The sequence below is a fragment of the Mus musculus genome, chromosome 4 (genome assembly GCF_000001635.26).
Source record: "Mus musculus strain C57BL/6J chromosome 4, GRCm38.p6 C57BL/6J".
NCBI lineage: Eukaryota > Metazoa > Chordata > Mammalia > Rodentia > Muridae > Mus > Mus musculus.
Genome location: NC_000070.6, coordinates 64018960 through 64029530, shown reverse-complemented (window position 1 = coordinate 64029530; position 10571 = coordinate 64018960). Strand labels below are relative to the sequence as shown.

General features: G+C 41.2%; 1 protein-coding gene and 1 long non-coding RNA gene across 8 annotated transcripts in view; one reads left to right on the top strand and one right to left on the bottom strand.

The window, feature by feature from the left end:
• The window catches only part of Tnc (tenascin C), an 87231-nt gene that overhangs the window by 17485 nt on the left and 59175 nt on the right, over positions 1–10571 (top strand). For 5 of the 6 annotated variants that reach the window (NM_011607.3, XM_006537776.1, NM_001369214.1 and 2 more), the window contains exon 2: positions 8806–9387. The exons of the other annotated variant lie outside the window; for it this stretch is intronic. In NM_011607.3, the coding sequence (NP_035737.2) occupies positions 8931–9387 (457 nt within the window). In that variant the 5' untranslated portion in view covers positions 8806–8930. The remainder of the gene's footprint in view (positions 1–8805; positions 9388–10571) is intronic. 6 annotated transcript variants of the gene reach the window in all.
• 8030451A03Rik overlaps positions 1–10571 on the bottom strand; it is a 163826-nt gene that overhangs the window by 119026 nt on the left and 34229 nt on the right. For both annotated transcript variants that reach the window (XR_881356.2, XR_003955431.1), the window contains one exon: positions 5458–5555. This is a non-coding gene — a long non-coding RNA (RIKEN cDNA 8030451A03 gene). The remainder of the gene's footprint in view (positions 1–5457; positions 5556–10571) is intronic.

Below are 10571 nucleotides of genomic sequence, written 5' to 3'. Positions count from 1 at the left end.
AGTTAATTACTGGAGTGGACTCAGTTTTCCATAGTGTCTGGTTTCTTGCTACCAATCTTAGAGATCCATTTTTATTTCAGAGGTCAGGTCCTATCAAAGTGTATCAAGGCTGGCTGATCTTCATGCCTCCTGGGTTTGGTAACTGCCAGTGTCTCTATCTGGCTGCATCTAAGAGCAAACCTCAGGCCAGCAGAATTCCACTCATTTGAATGCCAAGACTGTTATTTCAGAAAAGGTTTCCGAACACTCTAGTCCCCAAATGCCAAATATTTAGCACATGCATTCACAGTGTCCTGCTCCTGTGTTGCTCTCTATCTATAACCTGTCCCTCCTGAATAAATAGCTCTAATTCTTTAACCTTGGCTCAATCGTTTGAGACCTAGGAAAGAGCCAACTGCATTTCTTAAAATTCTGATGGAAATTCAAAATAGAGGAGGCTATTGTTCCAGGAGAAATGAATTCAAATTTGTTTTTGAAATGATTTTCAAGAATTTCATAGGAATCTATAGTGTTGCCATTTGGTCAAACCCACTTTTTATTTTTTCTTTTATGTCTAGGCAAGGAGCAGAAGAGGGAAAACTACTGCTCTGCAGAAATTTTATTTCAAAAATTGAAACCAGACCATCAGGAGGTAGCTTGTGGTCTGAATGTATCAATGGGCCTAGTCATTTTTCATCAGAGCTGCTCTTAGGTATACTAAACCACAAATATGAATCTCATTATTGTGTCTAGATGGAAATATTTTATGGATTAAAATTTGGGGACTTAATTTGGTTAGCAATGAAACTTCTGTTCAAGAAGAGGGAGGAGGGGAGCCACAAAATACCATTCATCCAAACACCTGAAAGGAAAAAAAATCAATATAATATCTGGATCCCTTTGTATTTAATATTAGCCATTTTGCTTGTGTTTAAGTGGAAGGCTAAATTTGGTTTGACAGAACTATTGCCAAATTGCAACAGGTCGTTACAACCAAGAACATTCTAAAACTTTGGTTGGTTGTATCTTAGGTACAGTTTTTAGTGTTGGGTATACACCTCGATACCACACATAACTTGCCTTCCACATATAACATGAAACCCAAATCCCTATATAGTCTATAGTCTAACTATGCATAACTAAATCAACCTAGCATAAGTATAAAATAGAACTGAAACATTTCTAGACATCAAAAGGCAATTCAAAAGACAGAAAGGAAAATAACTAACTTCCAATAATGGATGGCATTTTAGTTTCACTGGGAGGACAGATTAAGCCTGTCCATTCAAGTGGAGCAAATGGGCTTTCAAGACACCAAGACCTCTCTCCAATAATAAGTCAGATTCTGCAGCATCTCAGAGGTACCCAACAGCTTGCTTCACTCCACAGCAGCACCATCAGGTTCTGATCAAACAGAACAGATAGACTCCCCTTCAGCCTGCTGTTTGAAGGTCAGATAGGCAGAGCAGCAACTGCTCTCAAATGCTAACTCCTTTCATTGACTTCCAGTGCAAAGGGCAGTGAATGATCATGGACTCAGAGGGACTTGGGTTCACATCCTTACTCCTTAGTGACACTTCAATTTGCACATATGACATAATAATTATATGTCTCAGTTTCTTTATCTTCAAAATGAAGATAAAAAACTTTATCTCGCAACTTGGAAAGAATTTGAAATCATGTGTTTAAAATTCTTAGCACAAGCTCTAGAAAAATACAAGCAATGAATCACTCAGTATCTTCTTCACTTCTATTATCATTGTTGGTATCCTTCTCCTTGAACTCTCAAGAACTCTTCAACCAGTATTTGGTTCCCCTGGGCCTTTCCTCCTTCAGTAATACCTCGGTGAGCTCCTTGGCCAAGAGTACTACTTCCATTCCTTAACTCTTTCACTGAGGCTGGCACTGCTACTACTCTTGTGCATGTATAATCTCCACATGCATTTCCATAATGACCTCTGGGAAAAGGACACAGCTCTTCACTCAGTCGCTCCTCCCCAGTGTCCTTCACACTGTGAAGCCCACAGTGAGTAAGAAGCAATTATCTCTGGAAAGAATTTCAGCATTCCTCCCCCTTTCTGTTGGGATAGAACCATGTAACATGCTCTAGTTTGTAGTGGCACTTGAGAGTAGGTTGAAAAACAGTTACGTTTTGGACTGTCTAGGAGGTAGTTTTAAGTTTTATTACTGTAGAGTTCACATTTGTTTTGGCTACTGTTGTATCATTCATACTTAACTAGAGGCTTGACACACGGTAGGTATTTAATAAGGATGGATGGATGGATGGATGGATGGATGGATGGATAAAAGAAAGGAGGATGAATGGAGGCCAGGTAGATGAATGGATGGATGGATAGATGGATGGATAAATGGATGGAGGTCAGGTAGATGAATGGATGGATTGATGGATGGATGAATGGAACAAAGACATACAGAATCAAGAATTGTAGAAAGCTCTTAGCACAAGAGTCCTCTCAGTTCCTTTCTGGAGTACACTTCTCTCTGGAGACCATTATAATGGACTCAAGTTAAGCATTAATGGAAACTTTTCATATGTACTTCCTTCTATTATTTTTATTTTACTTTTGAGATTATAATATAATTATGACACTTCTTTCTTCCCCTTCTTTTCTCCAGGCCTTCCCACATACCCCACCTCCCTGCTATCCTTCAAATCCAAGGCCTCTTTTTTCACTAATTGGTATTGCAAGCATAGATATAACATGTCCAGTACTTAGCATTATAAACTTACATGTATGTTTCAGGGCTGACATTTTAGCACTGAACAACCATTTCTCTGGAGAGGACCACCTCTTTCATTGCCAGTGCATTGCTTGATTACCTAGAGTTCTTTGTGTAGGGTTTAGGCCTCGTGGGCTTTCCATATTAACTTTCTCATGTCTGTTGTTGGCATCCTTAGTTAGCTCAGATTTGGTTAGCCATTGTTGGTGAGACTTTGTGAGGATAGCCGTGGATATTACTAGGAAACACAGATTTATATCAGACTCCTCAATTCTCTGATTCTTACACTCTTTTATCCTATCTTCTATAACATCCCCTGAAATTTATGTGTGGTTGCATTTTACAGATATATCCATTAGGGCTGAGCTCCATAACTCTACATCTTGATTGGTTATGGTTTTCTGTAGTGCTCTCCATCTGTTGCAGAGACATATTCTTGGCCTTATTTTTATTATTTTTTCTAGCTTTACTGAGGTAGAATTTAAAAGCATTGGTGTAGTAGTAGACAGACAGATTGATTCTTAGTAGACAGACAGATAGAAATGTTACCACTTTCAAGATCATAACTAACATATCTAACACCACACAAAGTTACTTTGTTTGTATAGGATGAGACTAACAAATATCTTCAGTCTTGGTAAATTCCAAATATACAATGTAATATTATAGATCCATTTTACCATAATGGTTTCCATATATAAATATATGTTATGATGAATGCATATGGCTGTTTGGGGTAATCTATGCAGCATAAGTGTACAGTAGGACTTTCTCAGAACTGTGTCATTATTTGTCTGCATGTACAAAGTATGTGGGTAGCACTAATTTACCACTTCTGGACTCAGTGATCCTCTCCTGTTGGTTGTATTCCCTGCTCAGTTATGATTTTGATTTTATAATCTGATTTCTGACTGCATACGGAAAGCACTGCGAGGCTGGGCCAAGTGTTTTCCATTAAGAGAACAGTTTTGAAAGACTAAACCACAGACAGTCTGTTCTGAAGAAATCGCTGGCCGGGTATCATGGACAACCATCCCAGTAGCAGCTCTCGGCCTCAGAAAAGTCTTGGCCAAAGTTCTGACCTCCCAGAAAAGAGCTCCACCCAACTCATTCACTCCCTTGTTCCTGCTACTGAATTAGATGAAGGCTAAGGGAATCCTGGGTCTGCAGCCACAGCCTTTTCGATCTCCTAAGGATTTCAGAATGCCCTGATATCAGACTAACTGAAACACTGAGGACTGTAGGCTCCCACAGAGAAAGCCACAGTGGGAACTAGAAAGATGGTTCAGTAGGTGATGGTGCTTACAGAGCAAGCCTGATGACCCGAGTTCAGATCCCTAGGATCCATGTAAATAACCAGATGGAATCCCAACAGTGTGTAATCCCGACATTCCTACAGCAGGAAGAGAATCAGGGACAGAATCACCTAGAAGTTCATGGACCTGCTAGCAAACTGGGCTCAGTGCAACAGAGAAGCAAAAGAGACCTTGCTTCCAACAAGGTGGAAGGTGACAATTGGCTCCCAGAAGCTGGCCTCTGCCCACTCCCTGTGTACACATGCATGCACACAGACCCACGTGCACAATTAAATAAAACCTAATGGGAAAAAAGGAAGGAGGGAGAAGAGAAAGAGGAGGAAAGAGAAAGAAACAATGAGCTTAAGGAAAACTGAATACGTTTGGAGAAAAGGAAGGACTTCTCGACAGTACCTTAAGAATTTATTTTTGGTCACAAAGTAGCCTTCTGCTAACCGCCTTCTCCAAACAAGACAAAGCAATCATGCCTACTAGACTTAAGGTCTATCTTCTTTTAAGTGTTAGCTAAGAAAGTGTTTTGCATAAATTATCTCATTTCTTCTCACATGCAGCTGGTATTGATGTTGTCATTATACAGATGTTAGCACAGAGGCCTAGACAAGCAATATTTTATATCCACTTCCATAGCAACAAGGTGGAATTGTGTGGAATTGCTGCCACCCATCGTTTTTTACCTAAAGATAATTTGCAACTTGCTGTGGTTCATACTAATAAGAAGAACAGAGTCAAGCATATTTGTCTGCCTCTAGAGCAGGTGGTCCCAAACATCACATAGTCTCTTCTAGGATATTTATTCACTTTAGCAATTATGATTTGTCCCAGTAAATATCTGTTTCTATGACTGCCTCCTTGACTGACCTGTGACCTCAGTACAAACACAGAGCTGTCCATCACTGGTCTCTGAAACTCTCTACCAGCCTAAGTCTATCCCAAGACCTATAGCACATCATTCAACTCATCTCTAGTGGGAAAAAAAAGAACAAATCGTTTTTAAGTGACAAGTCTCTGAGGCAATCAGCAGTCCCATTGATATGCTACTGGACACCAATCAAGGGTCTATGATCCTATCTCAAATAGATAATGACTTGCCGATACTAAAATTCAGACCCTCATGGCTCAGGAGGGTCTTTGGCTTGTCAGTTTAAGTTTTTTCTGTCTATTTTTTCACCCAGAGTGTCCTGGATTCACTCAACTGAGGGGATCAGATGTCCTTGGAAAACACATCTACACTTAAGGCTATTTCCTGGCTCCTGGCTCTTCCTGACACATTCCAAGAAGGAATTTATGGCTGTTGGGAGGGACGAGGAGTGAGGAATTTGTAGACCATTTTAGAAGCCTGTGTTAGCAGCCCCATGCTTGACTGACCTAGCACAATAAAATTTTCTCCTCTGTTAGCCAGAAGAAAAATTTGCCGTAATACCTTAGAGTTGCCAAAATGATGTGGAAACAAGTTCATCCGCATTTGAAAAAGTAGAGTCATTGTTGTCTATCCGAGTCCAGGATATTCCATGTATGTACCTAAGTCAAAAAGATAAACACATTCCATGAGCTACTAATCACGATGTCACAAGTAACTAACACAAAGTGTGTCTCCAGCCACATAAGGCTATCCAGATAAAGTTGATACTTGTCTAAAACTGAAATCATGTATTGCTTATTCTCCAACTATGACCAGGGAAAATATTCAAAGAATGACTCCTTTATCTCATAATGGTCTCCAGCCTGTGAAGAGATAACTAAAGATAATCTTTAGTATATCTCATGCTTCTTATAGGCGTTGAAGTGTCCAAACTAGTCACCAACCCAGTCATCCATAAAGAGCATCTACAGCAGCACTTGTTCTTTTGGGTACATGAAGACAACCCCACATCTCCTTCTCTGGGATTGATATATGGTAATACTGATACACTCCATGTTGGCTTCCTCAGCTATGAATGAAGGAGCACAAGTCATCAGTTTCCTATAACACATTCTCTGGACTCTTCATTTCTAGTCACTTCCCATAGATATAAGAGTCCAGGGCACTGGAGAGATGAATCTATGGTTAAGAGCATCTGCTGCACTTCCAGAGGACCTGGGTGTGATTCCTAGCACCTACATGGTAGCTCACATCCATCTATAACTTGAGTTCTAGATTAGGGGTTATTATTCACTCTTCTGGCCTCCACAGGCAGCAGGCATGCATGTGGTACATAGATATACACACAGGCAGCAGGCATGCATATGATATCCATAAAGATATACATGTAGGCAAAAACATTCACACACAAAATATGTTTTTTTAATGATAATCATTTATCTGTACTTTTTATCATCTTTGTAAATTAACTTGTTCATCCTGAAATTATAAAAGCACAAGCTATCTGAACTTGACTCCCCATGTCTAACCTCTATCTCTCAAACTGCAATCTCAACTAATTTCCCCAAAGTCTACCCTAGACATAAACCAGCCAGTTATCTGCGTGTAGCAGAATATTTTTGCATTGCTAATGTCATTATTTCTCTCCAGTTCTACACTCTCTAGAGTACACATTTCTATTTCTAGCAAATTGATCGTCACAAGGTTTAGTTTCTCATACACCAGTGATTTCTACAGCTTCTCTGATCCAGATCCAAGTTGCCACTGAATTTGGGACTGGATTCAACTAAGGCCAAGTTCTGACTTAAACAAAAAGTGCTATTGGCATAGACTCTTGCTAGTGTGTGATCCCAAGAGTGCACCACAATGTCATGACCTGTTGATTGACTACCTATAAAGCACCAAAGTTCTGAAGCTCCAGTACAGACCTCTAATCCATAATTCCCCCTGGTGTGTGTGTGTGTGTGTGTGTGTGTGTGTGTGTGTGTGTGTGTGTGTGGTGTTTGTGTGGGTGGTGGTGGTGCCACAGAAGCCAGAAGTCAACCTTAAGTGTCTTTCCTCAATTTCCTCCAGAGCCATCAACCTTGTTTGGGGGGTTTGGGTTTCTTGGGGGTAAGGAGGTGAGACTGGGCCTATCCCTTGGTCTGGAGCTTGCAGATTCCACCTTGAAGCCTCGGAGATCTACAAGCATGTACTCCTATGCCCACCCTTTTACATAGATTCAAAGAACCAAACTCAAGTCCTCATGCTTTCATGACAAACACTTTACTAACTGAGCCATCTTTGAAATTTTTTCTGAGCCTTATTTTATAAACAAGGCCAGGGTTGTGGATTGAATGACAAGTATCTTGCCCAAGTTATGGAACCAGAAAGGGCTTAGATGTTCCACAACACAGAAGATGTGGATGATCTTTCCCAAAGCACCACCCCCAATCCTCAGACACCATGAGCTGATGTGAAAGAAAACTCTCAAAAATGTCATTCCTCCCCTCTTAACTACACTATGAAATAGTGTCTCTCTTCCCACATTATCCTTAAGTCTTCCTTTGGGGTCTCAACCAACAGCTCAGGTGTTTGTCATAATGAGAGAAGACCTTAGGTAACTTTCTGTCAAGTATTTATTTCTCACATATAAGCCATTGTTTTGTAGGTCTTAAAATGAGCCAGAATTTAGCTAGGCTCTCATGTTTTCACTCAGTAATTTCTCAAGCATCTTTGACAGCTCCTCTACCCTACCTGAATGTCTGTGCATATGAATGGCATCGTGACTGATGAATAGTTAGCTCAGCAGTCAAAAGAACTTCAAGGTACATCTTCCTCCACATTCTGTCTCATTTAATCCTCCTCACTATGTCACATCCTCAATTGCTTCCTTCCCACTAAGCCATACTTTGCTATTCGTTAGACAATTCCTGTGATTTTCAAAGCCATAAGCAGTTGACTCTATTCTCAGAAAACAAATCATCTACATTCTTGTTTTTCTTTGTTCTCTAAATACTGAAAGGATTGTTCTGTTTTCTTTTTAGTTTTGTTGTTAGAAGAGTCCATGCCTGATCTTATATTTATTTCTACCACCCACAGAACTTTGGTTGCTATAGAACATTCGGTATAAATTTTCTCGGTACCAGTCAATTTAAGAAGTCACTAGAAACTAGTGGACAACTCTTAATTTGGGTACCTGATTCCGAAGTGCATTGTCACGTCCTTCTAAAGCTTAGATTGCGCAATGTTCTGGATAGATAAATCAAGGAAAAGGGAATCTGAGGTACAAAGAAAGGATGCTACGCAAGAGCCTCATGACTAGAAAGAAGCAATGTAGGACCTAAAACCTCATTTTCCCCTGAGTACTGTGCTTCCCCCCTCTGTCTCCAGTGACAGAGAAACAGAAGCACTTATTTCAGCTTGAAGAATTTATAATTACAGTCAGGAGTCATTGAACATCTCCTGCAGCTACACTTCACAGGACCAGAAAAATTCCCTCAGAAGGCGTGGCTTGTAAATACTGAGGGACAAGGAATGATCTCATCGGGTCAGCCTTCTAACCCTGCCATTGGCCAGGATTTTCACTGTAAAAAGTGAAACAAGGGACAAAGTTAAGTAACTTCCCTAAGTGCTCAGATCCGAAGCTGCGATACAAGCCCCTGCCTACCTTTTCCTAATGTTCTGCCAGGTCTTTCTTTTCTCTATTGTCTCTTTACATTTTCAAAGGTTGAGTGAGTAATGTCAATCTTTCAAAATTGCAAGATTTTTCTAGAGACCATTTTATGTCCTCATTACCATATATAGTAAAGGGATATCAAGAAAGTTTCAGACCCAGGGGGCAAGAAGGCAAAAATCACTCGGAATTGTGGCCACTCCACAGTGTATTAGGGACAGTGCCTAATAACTATTGTTTTCCTTTATTTATAGATCCTTCTTCCAAGAAGATTGGGGACATCCAACTGTATTCCTTTGAGTACATCTAAATACCAAACTCTACTGGGAGTTCAGGCACCCTACAGATCTAGAGACACCTAGCCAGTCCAACCTCCACCATGGGGGCCGTGACCTGGCTACTGCCAGGCATCTTTCTAGCTTTGTTTGCCCTCACTCCCGAAGGTGGGGTCCTCAAGAAAATCATCAGGCACAAGCGAGAGAGTGGGCTAAACATGACCCTGCCAGAAGAGAATCAGCCAGTGGTGTTCAACCATATCTACAACATCAAGTTGCCCATGGGTTCCCAATGCTCAGTGGATCTGGAGTCAGCGAGTGGGGAGAAAGACCTGACCCCCACGCCAGAGTCCAGTGGGAGCTTCCAGGAACATACAGTGGATGGGGAAAACCAAATTGTATTCACACACCGCATCAACATCCCCCGCCGGGCCTGTGGCTGTGCTGCAGCTCCAGATGTGAAGGAGCTCCTGAGCAGGCTGGAGGAGCTGGAGTTGCTGGTATCGTCTCTAAGGGAGCAGTGCACCATGGGTACAGGCTGTTGCCTCCAACCTGCAGAAGGTAGGCTTCCCAGAAGGCAACAGGGTTCGTTGACCCTGTCTCTGCACCAATGAGAAGATGGTGAGCTTAAAGGACTCCATGAGTGATTTTTTAAAGCTGGTTTCCTGGGAAACTAGACAGACAAGGTAGTGATTTCAAAGAGAGACAGAGGGAGAGATTTTAAGGTCAAGGAAAGGTAGAGATTGGAGCCATTTCTCTTCTGTTCTTGGAAGAGTTGTGCTAATAATAGCTCTCACACTAATTTCCTAGCATTTGAAAAATCTGTTTCATAAAGCTCTGTTTCACTTAATTATATCTGTTGGATTTATTGGTCTGAAGAGTGAGCTCAGCAGTTAAGAGCACTTGCTCTCCCAGAGGATACAGATTCCATCACCTACATGGGCACTCAAAACATCTGTAATTCCACTCTCAGGGATCAACACCCTTTTAGATCCTCAGCGTACACCAGCCATACATGCAAAGAACTCAGACCTATGAAATGATAAAATAAATAAATCTAAATGTTCTAAGATTTATTTATTTGATTACTTTTGTGTATATATGTTTGTGTGTGAGTGTGTACACATGTGTGGGTATTCAGTCAAACACTCTTATAAACGTGCACTAAGGGCAGAAGAAGGCCTGGACATCCTCTATCACTGCCTCTCAATTCCTCTGAGGCAGCATCCTCCTTGAACCTGGGGCTCACATTTTCTCGGCTAAACTAGAAACCAGCAAGCCCCAGTGATGCCCCTGTCTCTACTCACATGCAAGATGAAGATACAGGCATACAGTCATAGGAGCTGGGATTGGAACTCTGCTTCTCATGATTGCACAGCAAGCACCCTCATCTCTCTAGTCCCTACTTTAATTTTATCTTGGTCAAACATGTTTGGCTCTGAAATATAATTTGTAGTTACCCTAAAACATCTGAGAATAACACAGTGTCCCTCCTCCCAAAGGCATCTCTCAAAGAGACTGCTGTGTAGCCTTATCAACTCACTGTACAAATAGGGAAACAAAGGCCCAGAGGGGAGTGAGGTTCTCCAGGTCCTGTTGAGTTAGGTGTTAACACAGTCTTCCACAGTCCTGTGTTCTTACAATGGCCCATTTCTGCCTGGGTGGTACTGAGCCTGTGAGATCAGGAGGAGAGTATTCTAACGTGATGGAACAAACACAGCGTGATAATGGGAAGGTGGTCAGGT